Source organism: Miniopterus natalensis, chromosome 11 (genome assembly GCF_054644295.1).
Source record: "Miniopterus natalensis isolate mMinNat1 chromosome 11, mMinNat1.hap1, whole genome shotgun sequence".
NCBI classification, from domain to species: Eukaryota; Metazoa; Chordata; class Mammalia; order Chiroptera; family Miniopteridae; genus Miniopterus; species Miniopterus natalensis.
This window is the reverse complement of record NC_142091.1, coordinates 9833992-9858388: the sequence shown is the minus strand read 5'-3', so window position 1 is coordinate 9858388 and position 24397 is coordinate 9833992. Positions and strand designations below refer to the sequence as shown.

The 24397-nt window shown below is 41.3% G+C and overlaps 1 protein-coding gene across 1 annotated transcript; it reads left to right on the top strand.

Moving 5' to 3' along the window:
• Nucleotides 1-224: 224 nt before the first annotated feature.
• On the top strand, nucleotides 225-24004 carry NXPE2 (neurexophilin and PC-esterase domain family member 2). The gene is given in 10 exon segments (XM_087822141.1): nucleotides 225-376; nucleotides 5591-5656; nucleotides 7498-7545; nucleotides 7547-7647; nucleotides 7650-7706; nucleotides 8294-8356; nucleotides 8359-8385; nucleotides 8388-8426; nucleotides 8429-8810; nucleotides 23902-24004. Coding segments are annotated over 10 exon segments (1038 nt in total).
• Nucleotides 24005-24397: the final 393 nt, after the last annotated feature.

Genomic DNA, 24397 nt, shown 5'->3' with positions numbered 1-24397 from the left:
TTCTCCAGGCATTGCAAAGGTTCCTGCAGGACAAAATCACCCCTGGTTGTGAATTCCTGCCATAAAAAGGAGAACTTACATTCACACAACACCTGTACAAAATGCTTATCTATCAGCTCTATTTATAATTGCTCCAAATTGGATACAACTCAAAAGGTTTTCAGTGAATGAACTGATAGACACACTGGTACATCCATACAATGAAATATTGCTCAGCAATAAAAATGAACAAACTATTTGGTACATACAACAATACGGACAAATCTCAAGAGCATTATGCTGATGGAGAGAAGCCGGTGTCAAAAGGTCACATTCTGTATGATTCCATGTATATGACAACTCTGGGAACAGTTAAAACCATAGCTGTGGAGAATAGGTTAGTGGTTGCCAGGGGTTAATCACAAAGGGCCAGTTCATGGTGGTGATGGAGTTGGGCTGTTTTCTGCTTGTGGTGGTGCTTACACAAGTCAAGACATATTGCAACTCATAAAACTGTACATTAAATAAAATCAATTTTACTGTATTTTTAGCTAAACTAAACAAAGAACAGCATTTATACCCCAGGTCTGCCTTCACTATTTCCTTCTTACCTAAATTTGGTGACTCTTTTTAGAGTCAGGATGTAAGTGAAAATGAGGATATTGGAAAAATGATTAAAGTGTAAAATCTGTATATGGTCAAGCAATCTCAGGCCTTTCCAGGACCCTTCTCTCTACCTCCCTCATCCCAATATCTTATGCAAAATACTCAGGTATGTTAGAAATAAAAAAAGAATTTGTAGCCTAATTTCCAAGGAGATGATAGGGGTAGGTAAGTTTCTTACATTGGATTAGAATAATAAAAAATGCAGTGATTTGCTACTTATAAAAGGAACATCTGAAATGAAATCAGTTTATTCTGCTATTTTCTTGGGACATGAATGTCTCTACTTTAACAATGAAGAAATGAACTTTGTCTAACGCATAATCACATGGGCAGTAAATGGTGATACAAGGAGTAAAATTCAGGCTCTTTATACTCTAGCATGTAATCACTGTATCTGTGTTGGAAGAAAAATATTTTTTAGGACTATTTGATGTCTTATTGAGCTACCAATCCCAAGTCCTTGATAATCTTACTCTCTGAGTAATACTGACCTGGAATTCCAGAGTTTCAGGCCCATGACCATTGGCTAGTGGAGAAGAGCCTCAACTCCTTAATTTTAGAGTGTGTCTCCTCAGTCATTTAGGACAGAGCCTTGAGAAATGAATCTGAAAACAAGAATTCTAACAAACCCAGGATTAAACATATTTTAGCCCTGGGTAATCAGATGAAAACTTCGCTCTGGAAGTCCCATGCCAAGAGAATTGTTAAAATTCTTCAATATTTTTCCAGAACGTCTTTAGCATCTGTTAGTCTAGACTCTTCTTTAATTTGTTATCACTGGGATCTTTGTAACATAAGAACTTTAGGATATTTGTTATTATAAAGGGATCGGTAGCAGAATTGCTTAGTTATAATAATTGAGGGCCCACGTCAGGAAACCAGGATGGCTGATTCTCCTTAGTTTGTTCCTCAGAGCTCCTCCAAACCCTTTAAAGATTTAGGTTAGGCTTTTAGGAAACTTTGGACACTAATTGCCTACATGATTCAAAGAACGGTTCTTGAGGGACAGTTAATGGTTCTAAGCTATGGCACAGTTTACAGAGATGTAGTGAAGATACAAATTTTTTCTAAAAAGATAAAAATCCCAGGGCCAAAGGTAGCTTTATCTAAAAATTATTTCCTCTCTTCTCTATTTGGTGATTTTTCTTTCATCTTTTGAGAATCAAATGCCATCAGCTCTGTGAAATAAAAACAAACGCAGTTTTATTGAGACATAATTTACATACCCCTGCAATCACCAATTTAAAGTGCATGCATAATTCAATGGTTTCTGGTATATTACATTATTAATTGTAAAAAGTGTGATTAAATATATATAATATAAAAATTTTCCATTTTAAGTATTTTAAGTGTATAATGAAATGGCATTAATTACATTTACAATGTTGTGCATCCATTAGCACTATTTCTAAACTTTTTCATCATTCAAATGAAAACTCTGTGGCCACTAAACAATAGTTCCCATTCTTTCTTCATGAAACCATTCTTAACTGTGCCAGGCCGAGTCTGCTAAACTTTTTTTAGGTGCCCATTAAATATATGATATATATTTAATATATCTTTCAAATTAGTCACTTTTTGTAATATGTTTATATGTTTGTCCCTTTCACTAGATTGGCCATAATAACCTTTCTATCCACTTGCTGAATCTAGATAAACAAAAAAATTAAAAAGTAAAAATATTCAATCATTAGAAAATATGGAAAAAATAGAGTTGAATACTTAGAAAATTAAAGTGTGGAGAATAGCCTAAGATTAGAAGCAATATAGATTGTGTAACAAATGAATTTTTCAATGCTTTAAATGTTAAATACCTCTAAAAATGTCAAGCAGTAAACTGATAAGAATATTTTGTGTAAAACTGATAGACTAAATGTTATCATATTTATTATATAAAGAACAATATTAACTGAGAAATAAAAAGCATTAAAATCAAAATTTTAAAATTGGACAAAAGAAACAGACCAATTTCAGAGGAGAAGAAACAAGTGTTTGAGGGAAACTAAAGTTGAAACACACTCGTATTAAAAGAAATATAACTTAAAATAATAGTAAGTCTCCATTTTCACCTGTAAAATTTGCAAGTTTTTGTATTTGAATGTATTGGGATGACCTTGGTTAATAAAATTACTGTATATAGGCTTCGGGTGTACAATCCCACAGCACGCCATCTGTGTATTGTATTGTGTGTTTGCCGCCCCAAGTCAAGTCTCCTTCCACCATTATTTACCCCCCCCCCCCCCCGTGCCCTCTCCCAACCCTCCTCTTCCCCCCCCCCCCCGGCCTTTCCCTCTGGCGATCGCCATGCTATTGTCTGTGTCCTGCAGTCTTCCTTTTTTCTTTGTTTAACCCCTTCACCCTTCTCACCCAGACCCCAACCCCCCCCCCCGACGGTTGTCAGTCTGTTCTCCGTATCCATATGGGAGTCTGTCTCCACTTTGTTAGTCTATTTTGTTCATTAATTCCACATAAAAGTGAAATCACATGGTACTTGTCTTTCTCTGGCTGGCTTATTTCACTTAGCATGATACTCTCCAGGTCCATCCATGCTGTTGAAAAGGTAAGATTTTCTTCTTTTATACAGCTGAGTACTATTCCGTTGTGTAAACTACCCAAAGCAATCTATAGATTCAATGCAATTCCTAGCAAAATACCAAAGGCATATTTCACAAAACTAGAACAAATAATGCAAAAATTTATACGGAGCCACAAAAGACCCAGAATAGCCACAGCAACCTTGAGAAAGAAGAATAAAGTTGGAGGAGTCACGCTACCTGATATCAAACTACGCAGCGAAGCTGGAGTAATCAAAACAGCATGGTGCTGGCATAAAAGCAGACATATAGATTAGTAGAACAGAATAGAGACCCCAGAAATAAACCCACGCCTCTATACTCAATTAGTATTTTACAAAGGAGGCAAAAACATATAACGGGGTAAAAATAGTCTATTCAATAAATGGTGTTGGGAAAATTGGACAGACACATGCAAAAAAATGAAACCAGAACACCTTCTTACTCCAGACACAAATAGTTTTAATAACAATTTTTATAACTTAAGCAAAAATATTTGAATTGTTGAATTTTGTGAGGGAGGTTTAGTCAATTGAGATATCCAAGTACAACTCCTTTCTCTTGGTGAGCACTCAGCTATCCAAAGTCATCAGTCAGTAGATGATTTTGTATCATGATTTCACTTATATGTGCGACCTAAAGAACAACATAAACAAACAAAACAGAAACAGGCTCAGATACAGAGAACCGACTTGGTTGCCAGAGGGGAGAGGGTTGGGGGCTGCGTGAGAGCATGTTAGAAATCCAAATTCCTGCACCCTGTCCCAGAGCTATTTTTATCCAGCTGTATTGAGGCATGGTGGACAAATAAAAATTGTACATATTTAAGGTTCCAGTGTGATGTTTTGATATACTTACCCGTTGTGAAATGATTACCACAAACAAGCTGATTAACATATCCATCACCTCCCATAGCATTTGTGCGTGTGTGTTAGCAAATTTTAAGATATACTGTGATAGCAAATTTTAAGTATAGACTACATCATCATTAACTATAGTTACCATGCTGTATGGTAGATCCCCAGAACTTAGTCACCTTATAACTAACAGTTTATACCCTTTGACCAACATCTCTCTATTTCCCCCACCCCTACCCCCTGGAAACCACCATTTTACTCTGTTTCTGTGAGCTTGACTTTTTAAAATTCAACAACAAAAAATGAAATAATTCAGTATTTATCTTTCTATATCTGGCTTACTTCATTCAGCATAACTGTTACTGGGAAACCCAGGCTGGGTTTGGGCTGCCCATCTCTTTGTCCAGTTCACCGGAGGCAGGGTTGAATCATAGAAGACGTTTATCGAGAAGGCCAGCCAACCAAGAAGACCGGGGCTTACAGCGTTCAAAACCTGTCTCAAGGAGCGGCCTGAGGGAGAGGGTTATGTCGGGAACCGGGGGAAGCTGAGGCTGGGAAGGGAATGCAGCTATGCAGCTACATGCAATCCTGGAGGTCCTCAGACGTCACCCTTTTGTTCTTGGTCATCTGGCGATGTCTGGATAAGATGATATCTTGACTCCTGGTTGGGCCGGCCTGACTGTGTCCACAGCTGTGTCACCTCCTTAATTGCTTTGTCAGGGATCAAGAGGAGTGTATGGGTACAAAGGCCTAAGAAAAAGAAACTTAAGGAAAAAGAAACTTAAACTCCTGTTCACATAACACATAAGTATATGTATTTTATAATTTATAAGTAATATGATTATATTTCAGATCAATTCAAGCGCTCAATCTATTGAAATTATAAGTGCCCCTCTCATAATGTCCTCCAGGCTCATCTCTGTTGTCACAAATGGCAGGATTTCCTTTGTTTTTAAGGCTGAGTAATATTTATTTTACAGATAGATCACATTTTCTTTGTGCATTCATCCATTGATGGACACTTAGGTTATTTTCACAACACGGCTGATGTGAATAATGCTGCCACGAACACGGGGGTGTAGATTTCTCTTCAGACTCCCAGGACTATTGAGTCAGAAGCTCTGGGTGAGGCCCAGTCATCTGAGTGGCAACGAGCACTCCGGATAAGTCTGATGGGTGCTCAGGTGGAGAAGGGCTGGCCTGGGAAAATGTCAATGAAAGTCTAGATTGCTACGGGTGGGAAAGGTGCAGAGCATGGTTTGTTAAAAAATTAGAAAGACATTCAAAAATATACATATATGATTAATTGCACATGGAACGTGAGTGACTCTCTGGATCTCTGGATAGTTTTCCAGAATCCTAACCCATTCACTTCCCCAGAATGTCTTAAATAAATCAAAATAAAGAAAAGAACCATTTGCAGAGAGTGTTAAGAGTGGTTCAATCCATCTCAGCCAGAGATTAATTCTTACTTTAATATTTGGGAAGATATTAGGCTAATTTATTTTTCCGAAGGTCCAACATGGGAGTTGAATTGATGAAAAACTTTATCTCCATCGAGGTCTTACAATGTAATAGTAAGTCTATTGTGCTGTTGCCTGTCGTGTTTGCAATTTATCCACTTAAAGGACATTCTTACTTTAAGAGAGATTTCTGTGACAGCGTTTTGATCTCATTTCCTGGGACAAACAGTATCAATCATTTTGGGTTCTACAGAAGAGATTTTATTCTTGGAAATTATTTTCATATCAATTTAAACTATTTTTGTCCTGAATCAGACATAAAAGAGAAGGCAACCCTTAATTTCAGCTGCCTACTCTCCAAATGTACAGGTTATTTGTATTTAAACTTGAGATGTGTTCCTGAAAAGCCAATGATTGGGTGCTGGCGCTCTGGGAAAATGTTTCAGATGAACCTCAGAGTTAGGACACTCCTTTGGTGGTTTCTAATGTTTCTCAGCCAAACCATCTCAGTCAAAATTCTATAAACTAACAATTTTTGTGGATGTTTTTCAATTTTATCACATGAACTCCAGCGGTCAATCCAAAGCCGTCTCATTCATAAAAATGATGCTTCTGCTGCACTGAAATTTAAGCGAATTTCAGAAGAGCAAGACTTCTGTTGTAACAGTCCACAGGGTACACATTGACTCTTCATGCATTCAGCAGATGTGGATTGAGGACCTAATCTAGGCAAAGAATTTTGCAAAAACCTGTGCAGAACATAGGTATAAATAAATTCTGAACCCATGCTAAAGCTCACTGTCTGTGGACAAGTCAGCTTCCTTTTCTGCCATGGCAAACATCATCCGTGCCCAACTTTTAACCAAAGAAGGCTCTCAGATTCTGGAGACAACTTGAGTTCTCTTCATATCTCTGGTTTCTCTCTCGTCTGGACAGTAATTTCCAGTAAAGTAGGTGGTCTCTTAGAAGATCGAGCCAGACTGGTATTGTTCAGAGCCATTTATAAACCTGGTGTAATCCAATATGGATCAATTTAAGTTCCTAAATTTATACCCTGAATCCCAACAATCTACCTAGATGACAAAGAAAGTGTGGCTTTAAAGTAGCACAAACATAAAAATGGCCCGAGTCTTACTTGGGGGAAAGCTTGATATGAGTCAGTGAATACAACTTAGACTACTTTTTAAACTTTTTAAATCCTCCCCCGAGGATACATTTAGTGATTTTAGAGAGAGGAGAGGGAGGGGGGCAGAGAGAGAGAGAAAGAGAGAGAGACATCGATGTGCGAGAGAAACCGATTGGTTGCCTCCGTATGTGCCCTGCCCTGGGATCGAACCCACAGCCCAGGTATAGCTCTGACGGGAATCGAACCCGCAACCTTTCTGGTGCACGGACGACGCTCCCACCAACTGGGCCCCCGGGGGCTGGGCTGCTTTGTAGCGGGGTCTTCAGCATAAGGAGGTAATGGTCCCCCCTTTTCCTGCGCTAGTCAGACCACACTTATGTTCAGCTCTGGGGACAGCAGCGACACCCTCGAGGGGCTGAGAGCACGGTTCTGGAGCACACAAAGTGAAGTATACGTGCTGCTCGGGTCATAAATGTGGTGTTTTCCATGGCTACGCGGTCTGGGGAGGAGGGAGTCCAGCTGAGCAAGGCCCTGCCCTCGGTGCCTCAGGGGGACACCGAGGCTGCCGTCCGGGGCACTGTCCTGGCTGGGCCACCTGGCTCTGCCCGGGCCCGGGCCCAGCGGGCAGCGCTGCCAAAGCCCAGCCCCGCGCCAGGAAACCCACTCGGGGAGCACGCTGGCCCCCTTCAGCATGGTCTTGTCAAACCAATATTTGTGGAAGAGAGGAGGGCAGAAATAAGGAGGGGGAAACGGAGGGAGAAAATGAGAAAGGCCTTTCCTAAATCATTTGTGGTAATAAAAATTACTTGCTGTGGGAATTTTTATTGCCAGAGCTGGAGCAGAGGAAAGAAGTGCAAGGTTGGGATGAAGACACCTTTCCCCAGGGGTCACGCTCCGAAAAAGGTGGATTACAGCATTTTGCAAACAGATCGAGTTAAATGAAACAAAAAATATAAACGACCGCTTGAAGAGAAAACTCCCTTACTCACGGGAGATCCAGCACTGCGGCAGTGGATGACCTGCTTACGTAAAGTTCTGAAAAGTATGTATGTTACTTGATTTTGAATATAATTTCTTATAGTTGAATTTTGAGGTTATTTTTGCAATAATTAGAATTCTTCACTTTCCTTTTCCGATGTTTGTTTTATCATTTTTAAGTTTGCCAAACATTTGGATTTGGGCTTATAATAAAAAGGTAAATTTTATTTTTTATTCACAAATATTAACATTTTTCTTCTTCATCTTACACTCTTATAAAGAGTTTAAAGTTTTGTTGAGATTTTCATGTATCTGGTAAAGTTCACCACCTCCCATAGGCAGCATTATTACAGCTAGAATTCTTGGATAAAGTTTTATACATGTTGTGTGCATTTTTAAATTTCATCCTTGCATCGGCCCATGAAGAGGTCACGGGTTCAATTCTGGGTCAGGGCACATGCGGGGCTTTCGGGCTCGATCCCCAGTAGGAGGCGTGCAGAAGGCAGCCCATCGATGTTCCTTTCTCATCGATGTTTCTATCTCACTCCCTTCCTCTCTCTCTAAAATCAGCAAAAACGTATTTTCTTAAAAAATAAAATTTCATCATTATTTTCCTTTTGTTAAAGGATTGATCAATTTTCTTTCCACTAGCCTTAAAATATTTTGACCATCGTGGAACTGGGATCTTTAAACCATATGCTCTGGATGCCGAAAGATTTTGATTCAGTGGAAAAAGCATGGTCATCATATATTCCCACAAACCTATTCTCTGTGAAAGCTGAAAATGTATCCCATGAGGAATTGACCAGGTAGCAGGAGACAGTCACACAGCTATTGTCATTACCCTTGGCTGGCACCTCGGACCCTTTCCCATCAGTGTTTTCTTCTGTAGGGCCATCAATGTCTAAAAGGCCATTGAATGTCTGTTCTTGCAAAGCCCAGAGACCAAGGTGGTTCTTAGAACTGCAAACACCAGGGAGCTGTGTCTAAATGCAGAGCTGTGTAGTGACTTTCATGGTTATATTCAGGATCTTATCATGAGGGGTATTTTTGTGGATCTCAGCGCAGGTATTATTGATGCCTGGGACATGACTATCACGTATGGCACGAATAATACCCATCCACCTGATGATGTGATTGGAAATCAGATGAACATGTTTCTATATTTGTTAGAGGAAAAATACAAAAAAGCAGCACTGGCCACTCTCTATAGATGGCCTCACTTATACTGCAAGGGAGGTTCAATGCAATCCAAGGGAGGAGGAAATAACGTTAAATCATTTTTTATTCTAGTCAAATATACATAACATAAAATTGCCATTTAAGCCATGTTAAATGTATAATTCAGTGGCATTATGTACATTCACAGTGTTGTATAACCATCACCACCATCTATCCTCAGAATTTTTCATCACCCTCAACAAAAGCTCTGCACCCACTGAACAGCAACTCCCTGTGCTCCATATTTCTCAGCCCCAGGCAACCACCCTTCTCACTGTCTCTGTGAATTAGACTATTGTAGGGAGTTCAGACTAGTGGGATTATACAGTATTTGTTCTTTGTATTGGCTTATTTCACTTAGAATAATACCTTCAAGGTGCATTCATGCTTTTGCAAGTCTCAGAATTTCCTTCCTTTTAAGACTGAATATTATTCTATCGTATGCATCTGCCACATTTTGTTTATCCGTTTATCTGTTGATGGACACTTGTGTCGTTTTCATCTTTTGACTGTTGTGAACAGCGCTGCAGTGAGGAGGAAACCAAGTTTAAAGGAATGTCTCCAGGGCTGAGTATGATGACAGAAGAGCAAAACATCTTTATTCATAATTTAAAGAAATGTACAGTCCAGAAAGTAGACTAAACGATTCAAGTTTAGAGAAAATGTGATCTGTAGGAGAAAACTAAATGGAATCATAATAGTAGACTTCTTGCTTAAGAAAATTATTTGAAATTTATTCTCACGGTTCCAGTGCGAATCAAGGATAATAGTCCGAAACTCACAGGCTCGTTGAGAGAAACCAATTAAGTATTATGTCAATATACAGACTCTGAAACCCTGGTTCTTACTGAACCTAAATTATGGGATGAGATCTCATCCACAGGACCTCAAATTATTTTATAAGCTTTGTCTCTAAATCTTCCTATCAGAATAAAAGTATCCACCCTTTCCATTAATACACTTGCGGTCTCAGGAGTGGAAATATTGTTACTCGAGGATGATTCCCTTGTTTGGAATGTTTCTCAGTGAGAGAAAGTGAAGTCATAACAAAGGCCAGGTCGTGTAGCTTAGGACTGCGCTCTCTAAAGAAGGGAAATCCAGAGAAATTTAGGAAATGTACAGTAGAAATTCCTTCCTTGTATGGAGCTACTCATTGGTTCTAATTCTTCCTATAGGGAACTTTCAAAGTAAATCTTTTTCCAACCATTGCACTCCTAAGTGCTTACATGAGTTACCATTTCCCCACCAAAGCCACCTCCAATTTCTTTAACCTAGTTCTAATATCATAAACTTTCTAGTTTTCTTACCATTGCTCTTCTCCAAATGCACGTAAGTTTGTCTATATGTCTCTACAACATGCCTTCTAGCCCGTCTCTCACCGGAGCAAATTGAAAGCCTTAACTTAAATGTGATCAATCAGCATAGAATGATGAGGGCCTATTACTTCTCTTGTTCTCAAGCTGCACTGTACAATATGATAGCCCTTAGTCACATGTGGCTGTTTAAACTACATTACATTAAAAATCAGTTCCTTGGTTGCACCAACTATATTTCAAGTGTTCAATAGCCACATGTGGCTAGTGGCACTCTACTAACAGCACAATATTGCTTCCATTGGTCTCTGGAGAGTATTTTTAATGTTTTGTTGTATTGTTTGGATGCGTTTTCAACAATAATATTTTATAAATTTTTATAGAGAGTAAAAAAATCATGAAATATTGCTAAGTGTCAGACTCTTGACTTTTAAGCCATTTACTTCTGGTTTAATCTTTTAAAGACATCCTGGTATCTATATATTTCATAAAATTTTGGCCTTGAAGTGATAGTCCCAGGTCATTACAGATATTGACCGTATTGTCAATATATAAGACTTGAGCAAGCCATTTGAAATTGTAGAAATGTATTTGACTGGTATTATCAAGCATTTTTCAAAAATGCCATGTATACATAATGGAATGGAACTAGAAATCAATACCAAACAGAAAACTGGAAAATTCACAAATATGTGGAAATTAAATAATAGACTCTTAAATAATCAACTGGAAGAAATCACAAGGGAATTTAGAAAATATTTGGAGACAAATTAGGATAAAACCACAACATATCAAAGTTTATTGGATGCAGTAAAAGCAATACTAAGAGGGAAATTTATAGTGATAAATGCTTACACTAAAAAAGAAAAAAGATGTCAAATTAATTTCCTAACTTCACACCCAAAGGAACTAGGAAAAGAAAAGCAAACTAAACCCAAAGAAAGGAAAACTTACCCAAAGTAAGAAAAACAAACTAAGCCCAAGGACAAGGAAGCATAAAGGTTAGAGCAAAGGTAAAGGTAATAAAGAAAAGAAAAACAATTGGGAAAAAAGTCAACAAAACCAATAGCTGTTTTTTTTTGGTCAGGACCACAAAAATTGACAAACCCTAAGCTAGACTACTTAGGGAAATGAGAGAGAATCAAAGAGATAACATTAGAAAGGAAAGAGGAGACATTACAACTAATTTTACAGAAATAAAAAGAATGTTTAGAGACTGCTATGAGCAATTATATATCAACAGGCTGGACAACCTAGGAGAAATGGGTAAATTCCAAGAAGCATACATCCTACCAAGACAGGATCATGAAGAAATGCTAAATCTGAATAGACCTACGACTACACTGAATACAGTGAGAACATGAAAGCAGTAATCAGAAACTTTCCAACAAAGAAAAGCCCAGGACCAGGTGGCTTCACTGTAGAATTCTACCAAAGAGTAAAGAAGAATGAGCAGAAGGGAATAAGTGCTTCCAAAACTCGTGCTGTGAGGCCAGCATTACCCTGATACCAAAGATGCAACAAGAACACTACAGATCAATATCTCTGATGAATATTGATGCAAAACTCTAAACAAAATACTAGCAAGTCAAATTCAACAGCATGTTCAAAGGATCACACCTCTGATCAAGTGGGGTTTATATCTGGAAACGAGGCTAGTCCAAAACACAAAAATAAATCAGTGCCATGACCACACTGACAAAATGAATGACAAAACCCCATGGTCATCTCAATTGATGCAGACTCAATACAATCCTTATCAAAATTCCAATGGCATTTTTTTGCAGAAATAGTAAAAAAAAAAATCCCCAAATTCATATGGAATCTCAAGGGAGCCTGAATAGCTAAAACAACCTTGAAAAAGAACAAAGTTGGAGAATTCAGACTGCTTGATTTCATAATAATATACAAAGCAACAGTAATGGAGGTGGTGTGGCACTGGCATAAAGGTAGATATAATGACTAATGGGACAGGATAGAGAACCCCAAAATAACTCCTTGCACATATGGCCAAGTGATTTTCAACAAGGGTGCCACGCCTACACAATGGAGAAAAGACAGTCTCTTCAACAAATGGTACTGGAAAAACTGGATATTTACATGCAAAAGAATGAAGTTGGACATTTACTTAATACCGTATACAAAAATTAGCTCAAGGGAAATTAAAAACTTAAACATAAGACCTACAATTATTGAGCTCCTAGAAGAAAACATAGGGGAAAATCTTCAGAACATTAGGCTTGGCAATGATTTCTCTGATATCGCACTAAAAGCACAGGCAACAAAATAAAAAATAGACAAATGGGACTATGCCAAACACAAAACTTTTGTATGTCAAAGAAAACCATCAATAGAGTGAAAAGGTGACTTGCAGATTGGGAGAGAATAATTGCAAATCATATATGTGATGAGGTTAATATCCAGAATACATAGGGAACCCCTACGACTCGACAGCAACCACAAAACAAATAACTTGATTAAAAAACAGGCACAGGAGTTGAATAGACACGTCTCCAAAGAAGATGTACAAGTGGCCACCAGGCATATTAAAAGATGCTCAGCATCACTAATCATGAAGGAAGCGCAAATCAAAACCACAAGGAGATGTCACCTACACCCTTCAGGATGACAGCTGTCGAAAGAACAGAAAATAACAAGTGTTGGTGAAGATGCGAAGTTGAAACTTGCGCACTGTTGGTTGGAATGTAAAATGTGCAGCTATTATGGAAAATAGTATGGAGGTTCCTCAAAAAAAACTAAAAATAAAACTATCATATGATCCAACAATCCTGCACAGGGTATGTATTCAGAAGAAATGAAATCAAAATATCAAAGTCTCCAGTGACCTTCCTTGTTCCTTGTTGCATTAGTGACAATAATCAAAATATGGAAACAACCCAAACGTTCATTGACAATGAATGACAAAAGAAAATGCGGTGTATGCATGCGATGAAGTACAATGCAGTCTTTTAAAAAGCAGGAAATCCTGTCACATGCTACAACGTAAATGAAACTTGAGGACATTATGCTAAGAGAAATAAGCCAGTAACAAAAGGACAAATGTTATATGATTCCCCTCAGATGAAGAATCTAAAGTAGTCAAGATCATAGAAACAAAATTGAAAGGTGGTTATGAAGGGCTGGGGAGTGGTTAGAGGGTTTAGAGTTTTAGTGTTGCAATATGAAAGCTCTAGAGACATGTTGCACACCAATGTGAAGATCTTAGTGCTGCTGAACTGTACATTGAAAATGGTTAAAATAGTAAGTTTATGTGTGTTTCATAACATACACACACACACACCCCTACACAATCACTGAGGCATGTTTTTTTCCTTCATAGCAAATAAACTTCAATGTAGAAATCAAGAGCATGCATTTCTTTGCCCAGCCTGCTGAAATGAAAGTCTCAGTTCAAGACCTGAATTCTTTATTTCCTTCCAGAATGACTCATTGTTAAAAAACCAACTGTTTTGTTCTCTGTTAATAAAGCAGCGCATGGGTTGGCCTCAGGTATAAGTGCTGCACAGATAGCTGCTGCCCTAGTAGGAGGAGCCCAGTGCTTTTTTCCTTTCTACACCATAGCTCGTTGAGTAGCTTACAGGAACAGTCTTCCTCTGCAGCATGAGCTTTCAGTGACAACCAGAAGCTTTTAAATCACGAGCTTCAATCTCTGATAAATGCCGCACAGAAGCCAAGAACTTATTCATACTCTGCACACACTTCAACCTACTATAAAGCAAAAGGTGTTCTAGGACCCACCTTTGAATTCACAGGGTACGTTACTGACATCGTGTTTATACAGCAGTATCATATGATTAAGGAGTTTTGTCAACAGTTCTTCCTCATTTGGCATTAACCATATTTATCACTAAATATGGTGGTTGGCTTATTGGCTTTATAACCTTCTCATCAGTGGTTGACTTGTAACATTTTATTATGAAGAGTTCAATGCTGAGTGATACCGTGGAAATCCTGGTCTTTCCTTTGACTTTATTAATAGAATTCATCAAGTTTGGCCCAGCCGGGCGTGGCTCAGTGGTTGAGCGTCGACCTAAGATCCAGGTGATCAGGGTTCGATTCCCTGTCAGGGCACATGCCCGGAATGCAGGCTCGATCAATGACTCTCTCATCATTGATGTTTCTATCTCTCTCTCTCCCTCTCCTTTCCTCTCTGAAATCAATAAAGATATATTTAAAAAAAAAAAAAAGAATTCATCAAGTTTGTACTGGAAGACACTATTTTTTCTTGCCCTGGAGAAAAGCAGATTACTTTAGCAGAATGGTTACTGTGCTTGTCTGACAATTATAGAAAGCCTCTTTGTTAGACAGACTTTTATACGGGTGATAGAAATTCACCTCAACTAGCCTTAGGAGGAGTGGAAAGGAACATATTGACTCAAAGTGAAATTGCAGGGAGGGGAAGAAGGTGAGGGATATCTCACTGAGATGCTTCGAGTACATTGCTAGGCCTCTGTCCCTCCCTTGCCACCTCTCGGTTCTATGCTTTCCTGTTTGTTTCATTTTCAGGCAGGTTCTTTACATGTGGCCCCCGAAGGATTGCGTGATCCTTGTGACTTTTGATCCCAGAGGAACAGAACCCTCTTCCAGTGCCTATAGGTAGATAAAAGACATAGAAGAGTCTCCCATTGTCTCAGTTTGGGACACATGTCCATGTTGGAACCAATGACAGTGGCCAGGAAGGTAGATGATTTGATTATCGAGAGAGACCATACGCTCACTTCTGTGGCCAAGATTCTATTGCCGCAAGTGAAGGAAAGAATGTAGACATAAAATATTTTTCTTCTCCTGCAGACATCTTTAAGTCTCATAAAGAGGCAAATAGATTGCTGACCCATAAAATTTAATGACTTGAGATTCAGTGTTGTACTTCTGTTTTATATTTTCTTTTTCACTTACTGGTATAAAATCACCACATTCACAGATATTTGAAAAGAAGCTCTTTATGTTTAAAAATTATTTTGCATTGAAGTGTTTATGTAACTAATTTTATCACTACTCTTCAATAATCTACTCTTGAGCTTTTGATTTATTTATTTTGTGGTAAGGATATAAAAATCACATAATAGCAACCATTAAAAGGTAAATTTAACCCATGTAAACAAGCCTGTATGACATAGTAATATGTCCACAAAGATGAACTGTTCCATGTTAACTGAGTACTAGTCAAGATTAGCTCACCAAACAGACCTGATTCATGCACCACCTTTGAGAAAGTGGTTTTTATTAAAAATATAGGCATTTTGAGACAATCATAATTTTACCTGACAATTATAAAAAATCTTTTGTGGTTTTAGTTTTTCGTGTTAGAAAAATACTTTTTTTTCTTCTTTTTCTTTTTTTTACAGGAGATAGAAATCCACCTCAAAATAGCCTAAAGAGGGGTGAGAAGGAGTGTATTTCATTTTAAATTTATGAACTATAAGTAAATAAAATGTTTAACTGTTTTTCCTTGAGAACTACCAAGCATCTCCCAAGCTCTTGATAATCGACTGCGGGCCGAGCCAGGGCACACAGCCTGCGAAGCTCTCAGAAAACGGGGGCTGCCGCCTGACTTCTGACCAACCAAATAAGACAGGAACTTTCCTGGCTGAGGCCCAGGGGTCTGTCCTGGTGTCCAGCAATAGGCCCCATTTAGGAATCACACCCTAAACCATGCCCTCCCCACTGTACTCCCCGAGGTCAGACAGCTCATCCGTGCCCACTGGCCCTGTCCACGCCCCTCGTGGGGTCTCATCTGAACCTCTCCCCTGGCTGGGCCCTCGCCACAGAGTGCTGCTGGAGCAGAGGGAACCGCTCCCAAGACGGTGACTCACAGTCCTTGTGCAAACTCAGTCAGGGTCTTAGACCGGGAAGAGCAGCCTCGGTGAGGCCCGGTCCCCAGGCGGCTTCTCTGCACCCCACCTGCCCTGGGAACCGCTCTCTGTCTCCCCTCTATTGCACCCCATCAGAAAGGCGTCCTAAAGCCCGGCCGGGCATGGCTCAGTGGTCGAGCATCGACCTAGGGTCCAGGCGATCGGGGTTCGGTTCCCGGTCAGGGCACATGCCTGGGTTGTGGGCTCGATCCCCAGTCGGGGGCGTGCAGGAGGCAGCCAATCAATAACTCTCTCATCATTGATGTTTCTCTCTCTGTCTCTCCCTCTCCTTTCCTCTCTCTGAGATCAATATAGATATATTTAAAAAAAAAAAAATTTAAAAAAGAAAAAAGAAAAAAAAGAAAGGCGTCCTGGTTCTCAACAGGGCACTTCATTTCCTATGTGTTAGTTACCCCAGGAATCGGGCAGTGTGATGAGGATGAAATGAAAATGCTCTGGAATATAGGTTGGTATGTTTCTTGTATCCTTTACTTATCTCTGTGTTAATTATCTGGATCTCAGAGGTATTATGAGTCCTTCCTGCAGGGTGGGACCTGGGCAAGGACGTGATCATGTGGCACCTTTTAAGTGTTTGGTCAGCATGCATTGAGAAGCCTGCATGCTGGTAAAGCAGAGAAAGCTCAGCACCAACCCCTATTGTCCTGAGCAATATGGCACTGACCCAAAGCTGTGCATCCTGCTAAGCCAAATGAAAGTTGTGATTAAAAGGACCTTCCCTGCGTGGAAGGCAGTTTGGTTTCGGGCCATGGTCCTGTGGTTATGCCCTTTAGGGGTAGACAGGAGTGTTTCAGTGCTTTATACGCTAAGCAGTTGATGAAGGTACTCCTTCCAGTCACAAAGAGCACGTTCTTTAAGAGCAGTTGGGTTAACTGGGCTGGTTTGGCCCTTCTACACAGCTAGTGCTAGTTTATAGCAGGGGTCAGCAAGCTAATGGCTGCCAGCCACTCCCAGCCCACAGCCTATTTTTATACTACCTGTGAGCTAAGAATGGCTTTTACCTTTTTAAAGGTTTGTAAAAGTAAAGAAAATCTGTGGCCAGCAAAACCTCAGATATTTACCATCTGGCCCCCTTTAGAAAAATTTGCTGATCTTTGACTTAGAGTCCTTTTAGACTGTGCACCTGGTTACTACCTGGCTGGCCCTCTTCCTCATGTAACTCTTCATGGTGGAGACATGAAGACCAGCTAAGAGTCATTTTTGACCTAGTTCACATACCTGTCTTCTATTTGTGTGTTGTGTGTAGCTAAATGTTCAACACAGTGGACAAAAAGAGCCCTGATTTGTAGCATCTGCCAATTTCTGTGGTATAAATACTCCCCTTCACGGCTGATTTTAAGCTATCAACATGATATCACTGAACATGGAATTAGGAAGATATGCACATCATCTGGTGTTGCTAGGTGGTGCGAGCCAACTGCAGCACACCACTGCCTGATCCCAAAAGGTGCGAGGCATCTGGTAGAGTGGAAAGAGCATCATCCTATAGTCAAACATTCTTACATTCAAATACTATTTTTACCACTTAACTATTTGGGCGACCTTCAAAAAAATTACTTAACCTCAATGAGCTTGTTTTTTCATTTGCAAATATGAAATAATGCCACATACCCCTCAGGGAGAAGGGATTGGGACGAGTAGGGATAGGTACAAGGACATGCTTGGCTCACACCTTCCCCACTTTCCCCCCTTGGCCCAGTGGCAGGGTGAAGGTTTCTCTCTCTGCTTAATCCAGGACTGGGCTTGGCCAAGTGGCTCCTCCTTCTGAGTCTGTTGTGGACCTGAGGGTCCCCAGAGGTATCTGGGCCCCAGGAAATATTTTAGGTCTGAGTGAGTTGGCTGGGGCCTTAGGGGCAGGATAAACTCAGAACTTTGAGTGGGTTACCCTGAGGATAAGTCTGTCTAAGGAGAAAATGTTCACTAGATGCTACTTTAAGGGCTGAGTTCTAGCCTTATTTTTTTCTCTATCTACAAAGCCTGGATAGTTATATGGGATATAGGAGCCATTTAATGTATAATTGCTGGATGGATGAATGAGTGATGAATGTATCTGTCTATAAATGAATGCAGTCATGATCCAATAGTGATTAAGAGGCTGGGCGCTGAACAACCTGGATTTGAATCCCAGCTTTGTCCCTTATTAGCTGGACAAGTTACTTAACTTCTCTGTATCTCAGTTTCATTATCTGTAAAATGGGTAATAATAGTATTTACACCCTAGGGTTGATTTAAAGTACTTAGTAAAATAAGACTGGAACAATATAAGTATGCAGTAATGTAAGCTACTATTATTTTTATCATCAAAGTCAACATTAACAATGGACACTCACTGATATCTGCTATGCATCGTGCTATTTGTTTAACCCATCAGTCGGATCGTCATTTCAAGGGAAGGAAGCATGCCACGGTATACTAGCGCTACTCTAATATGTCAAAATGCCTACTTTTAATAAACCAAACTCGCTGTAGTGAAATAGTTCTATTCTTTTGGTCTCTCATGCTCATCAGATTAAAGGAGCAAAGGCTGCAATGAAGTCAAACTAAGCCTGAATTATAGCAGCAAAGCAAGAGTTTAAATCCCCGTGGCCCACTCTTGCCTCTGAAATGGTCTCTGCCTCACAGATACGTCCACTCCTACCTCATCTGTGTAACTGTGCTGGATTCTTAGATTTTATAAAATATGTGAGAAGAGACAATGGCTAAGAAATGGAATGTCTTGATGTAAATATTATGATTTGGTCAGTTTGGTCCTTTTTGGAAGTGGTGGTATGGGGTAGATTTGCCTTTTAGCTTTATTTTTTCTAGTAGCGAGTGTGAGAAATGAGCACTGTCCCAGCGTTGCCAGCCTTCTGCGCTGAACATAATCTCATTCCCGAGCCTTATCCAGATATTTAAGTGGGGCCAATTTCATTGTGGGTAATTTGCTGTTAAATCCGCAAACTTTGGTTTTGCAGTTACATAACTAGATTTAGATCCCGGCTTAAATTTGTGGCTTTGTTGCTTTTGAGTTGGGGTGTAACCTTGCATAACGACTGTCACCATAAACTACCTCATGCTTTGGATCACTTTGGCTTGAAGAGAATTGCCCTGCTCTGTTAGCCAAACAGTAGACATATTATGGGGGACACAGCATAATTCATTAAATTTTCATCTCATTAAATGGAAGAAATAATCCTTATGGATAAAATAAATGAAAAAATACAAAAGAAATCAAAGGCCATTTCAAAATTAAGAAATGAACCAGGAGCCAGACATAGAGTTAAAGTAAGGGCGAGGCGACTCTCGGAGGTGGGGCTTGCAGATGAGATTCGGGTGACGGGTGGCAGCTGTGCTCACACCTAAGAACTTTTGGAAGAACCAAGCCAGTCTCTCTGTCTCTTTGTCTCTGTTTCTTTCTTTGTCCCTGTCCCTTTCCCCTTGCGTTGGAGGGCATATGGATTAGATGTAAATATCAAAATGTAGCCTGAAAACACATGCATCAGTATTTCACATACACTGTGAAAATAGTTCTGAGGTGGTGTTTGCTTTGTCATTTACTTACATCCAGTTCTTTCCCACCCTATAATGTCTAACCGACGTCCCTGCAGGTTTTCCCTAGTCCCCTACCCTAATATCACACAATTATTTTTCTTCATTTACATTGGAAGGTAATTCTGAGTTCACCGCTTTTATTTTTTTCAGACTTAAGTCTTTTTTGGCAAACACAGGTTGTAGGCTGTAAGTAGAGGTCTCCTTGCATTTGGGGGGTCTGAAAAAAACTCAAGGGGACTCTCACTGGTCAAATATGGGACACTGTGAGCACTTGAAAGAATTATTGCATTTGTCTGGAACACATTAAATGTAATTCTTTGAGTTTATGGAAAAAAGAGAGAACCGACCTCACCATCATTAAAAGTAGTTAGTGCAGAAATACCTTACTTTAAAAATAGATAATTAAGGCAAAAAAATCGGCATTCATCCTGCTTTTCCTGTTTGAGCTGTATTTCAGGGAAGCCAGAGCCCTCGAACGGATGAACGTGGGCTCTTCCTAACAGTGCTGTTCCAGCTATAAGTGTTTAAAAGAATTAGAAAATTGTCAGTTTCTAAACCCTTATTGAATTTATTTATCTAAATAATAATTATTAATAGACGCTAAAGTAGTTACAGATACTATTCCCAAGACGCCCAAATATCACCATAGGTCAGTTCCTGGCTGTAAGAGAGGAACTGCGTCTGCAAGGGGGTGTCCGCCGGCCACCACCTAACCCCACCCGGCATCAATAAAACTGAGGCAATTCACGCGACGAGCCTTCTGACCTGATGTAATAGGAAGCATTTTTGTCCAAAATGTGGTGACGGAATCCAACAGAGTCTTCAGATTTACTTTCTAGTTCATAGGAAACCTAGAGGGGAAGGAACACCTTGAGGAAGCAATAAGAAAATTCCAGAAGATGTTCTGTTCTGTAGAACAACTGCCCCATTTTTTTCAACAAGTCAATATCAAGGAAATAAAGGGAGTTAGGAGATGACTGTTCTAGATTAGAAGAGATTGAAGAAGTGAGAAGGTGCTTGCCAGGTCCAGAGGGTGAGGGAATGGGGAGTTGTTCAGTGAGTATAAAGGTTCTGTTACACTAGACGAGTAAGTTCTAGAAAACTCTGTGCAACATCGTGCCTAGTTAACAAGACTGTGTTGTGTGCAAATTGCTAAGAGAGTGGAGCTCAAGCTGAGTATTCTTAGCACAGTAACAAAACAAATGAAAAAACCTAAACAAAAATAAAGAGGCACAAGGAAATTTTGGGAGACAATGAATATGTTTCTTACCTTGACTGAGGGGATGGGTTCACCTGTATAGGCATGTGCCCAAACTCATCAAATTGTATCCATTAACTACATGCATTTTTTTTTTTATATCAATTATACCTTAGTAAAGCTGTTTTTGTTTTTAAAAAGAGAGACGAGATATAACATCCAATTATTGGAATGTGTGATCATTTATTGAAACCCATTCTCTCTCTCTCCCCCCTTTCTCTCCAGTATTATCTTTTATATTGTAAAAGATTTCTGGGGGGAGGGCAATTGGGGAATTTTGAATACGAACAGGGTATTAGATGAAATTAAGGCATTGCTGTAAATCTTAGGAAAGATAACGGCATTGTCCTTATGTAAGAAATGCCCCTCCCTTTTTAAAGAGAGGCATACATACACATTTGGAGGTAAAATGTCATTTCTCTGACATTTATTTTAAGATCCTTTAGCTGAAACAAAAGGGATGGGGAAAGTAGAGTAAAAAGCTAATCATTGTTGAAACCAGATGATAAGTGTCTGGGGATTCGTGATACTATTCCATTCTACCTACTTATATAGATATTTGAAAATGTTCAAAATAAAAAGTGAAAATGAATGTGAGCGTCCAGAATTCTGGTGACACAGAAAAACGAAAGAAGTCTCTTCCATCACTGCTACTTTTCTCCAGACCAGTTGAAATCCGTCAGTGTTAAATCTGGTAGAATTTCCAATGACACTGCTGTGATTATAGGCACCTAGAAGTAATTATTAGTGTAACTGGTGTGTTCAGGTTTTATGAATTGCTGACAAAAAATAAACGTCACAATCTTATTTTTATTTGTAAATAAAAATTATGTATATATGGTATCCCCCAAAAATGTATGCACACACTTGGAATAATTATAAAGGTAGTGTTTATTAAAATACATTTCATTTAATAAATTGAGCTATCAGCTATTAAAGCATATATACAGCCCGGCCGGGCGTGGCTCAGCGGTTGAGCGTCGACCTAGGATCGAGGCGATCGGGGTTCGATTCCCAGTCAGGGCACATGCCCGGATTGCGGGCTGCAGCCGATCAATGACTCTCATCATTGATGTTTCTCTCTCTCTCTCCCCCTCTCCCTTCCTCTCTCTGAAATCAATAAAGATATATTTTAAAAAAAAAGTATATATACATTTTGGGGAAATATATATACATACACACACATATATGTGTATATAAATAAATAAACAAGTTAAAGCAAGCCCAAGCACAGTGGGATGGCATTACCTGGAAAGTGCTTTGCCTTACCCGCTCCCTCCCGAGTTAATCACCTGGTGTCTGGCCGGGTCGGCGCGGGCACCATGAATTCAGCTCTCACTGACCGTGCAGGACCCCCGATCCACAGCTGGGAAAGAGGGGGCACCCCGGTCACTTCCAGCTCTGCTCCTCTGTGAGACTGGTTCCTTATCACCGCCTTGAGCGCCTGTGGGTCGTTTTTACGGCTGTCGGTCATGTGCCAACCTCCTTGCCGTCAGATGGCCTCACCCTGCATCCCTGCTGGCCGCCTGGGTGACAAATACCGGCACTCCCCCTCCTCCCGCTCTTCCTCCCTCCACCTCCCTCCCACCCAAACCGAGGCAATGACAGAAATGGCATTTTCAAAGAACAGATGGATAACTCGTTTAGCAAACAAGGGACGGCATCAACAGCGACGAGGCACACCGAGCGCTTCCTGAAAGTGAGGAGGCTGGCAGCTGCGGGGCCTCGGCGGCCGCAGCCCAGAGCGGGCAAGGCCAGGCGCCCGGAGGGCGGGGCGCCATCGGCTGTGCCTGGGCTCGGCTCTTTTCCACGTGGCTGTCGCCAGTTTTGTTGCCACTACAGGTCCCTAGTATGAATCAGAAGCGACGATGACTCTCAGGACCATCGGTCCCGCGTGGGCAGGGAGGGTTCAGAGCGGCTACAGCCTCCGACTCGGCAGCCTCGAGCGGGCCTGCGGAGCAGCTGCTGTCAGCCTCGTGCGCAGCTGGCCCAGGGCCGGGCCTGCGGCCCACGGCTGCGGCAGGGGGAGTGCTGAGCCAACAGGTGTCACGTGTCTCCTCTCAAGTGGTCTCTTGCCTGTTCCTCTGCTGGGAACCTCTCAGGGCAAGTGGGGCGTGAGGGGATTCCAGGCTGCCCGGCCTCTGGCCCAGCCCTCTCTGATGCCATCTCCTGCCCAGGTCCAGCTGGAAGCCCTAGGCTTATCAGTACCCAAGCAGCTGCACCCAGTGAAGGTGACACGCTGGGCAAAAGATAGACTGTGACACCGAGCAAGCTGTGCCCTGTGTCTGCCCCCCTCGTGGCTTTGTATCATTCCTGGCAGAGGAGGAAGCCTAACAGATCAGGAGGCTGCCGCGGATGCTGAGGGTGAGCTCCGGCCAGGGGCGGCCAGAGCCTCCTCTCTCATTTCCCTCCTCTCGCCCAACATACATGTCTCCCTAGAGGGTCCTTCCTTTCTCAGGAACCTGCAATGTCCCCCATTCCTGAGCGTTAAGGTGCCCTGGCTGGTGTTCAGGGCCCTGAAGATACTGCCTGGTACACCTACCACCTCCTAATTCTTGCTGGGTCCCATTCCCATGCTGTTCTCTTCTTAAAACCAGGTCCAGTGCCCTCTCCTGCCTGGGCTCTTGGCAACCCGGACACGCCTGCCTCGGCCCACAGCTGAGTGCGGATTCTGTCTGCCCACAGGCTGCGGGCCGCTGGGGCGACTCTGGCTCCCACAGGGACCTGGTCTCAGTGTTCACTTATCAACGGCATTGGGAGTTTAATAACCCCTCCTCCTTGAAACCCTTTAACTCACCTTCCAGGGAGCCTGCTTCTCTGGGTGTTCTCCTGTTGAGGACTCTTCCAGGGACAGGAGGTGGGTGGCAGGCGCAGACAACGAATGGCAGCAGACACCTTCATTTCGCGGGGTGAATGAACAGAAGAGCCAGCGGCCCTCCTGAAGCAGGGTGCGCTTGACATGCGGGAGTCGGCCACCCTTCCCGAAGGGCCTGCCTTCGGGCCCTGGCCTTCAGAGACCCCTCCGTGCTTTCCCCCTGTCCCCAGGGGGTCGCCCACCGGCAGCGGGACCGCAGATGACGCCTCCGAGGGCCATCCCGAGGCCCAGGACTGTGCGCACCGAGACCTGAGCGGGCAGAGCGCTCAGTGAAGCCACCCGGCTCAGCTCAGTTGCGATTTCTGTCCGATTCTTGCATCAGTCCTTGGTGCTCTGTGTGCCGCGGGGCACAATAAGTGATCCTTCAGAGCAGAACCGTGACAGATAATAAAGAACAGACTTAAGTGCTTTGTGCAAATCACAAAGCTTGTCTGTGTTATTATCTATGTTGGTGGGTTTATAACTTTACATGTATAACCTGCTGCTGTTTCTTGTCTGGATTATGCCTGTTTCTAGACTCCCGTTGTTAAGAGAAAGATAGCCTGAGGGCACCCGCGCTGGAAATCAGGGAGTCAGAGGTAGCGAGTTGAATAAAAACAAGTGAGAATTAGCTGATGGAAAAGAATGGAGCACAAAGATGGTGATGATTTCTAATAGCTTTTGGGA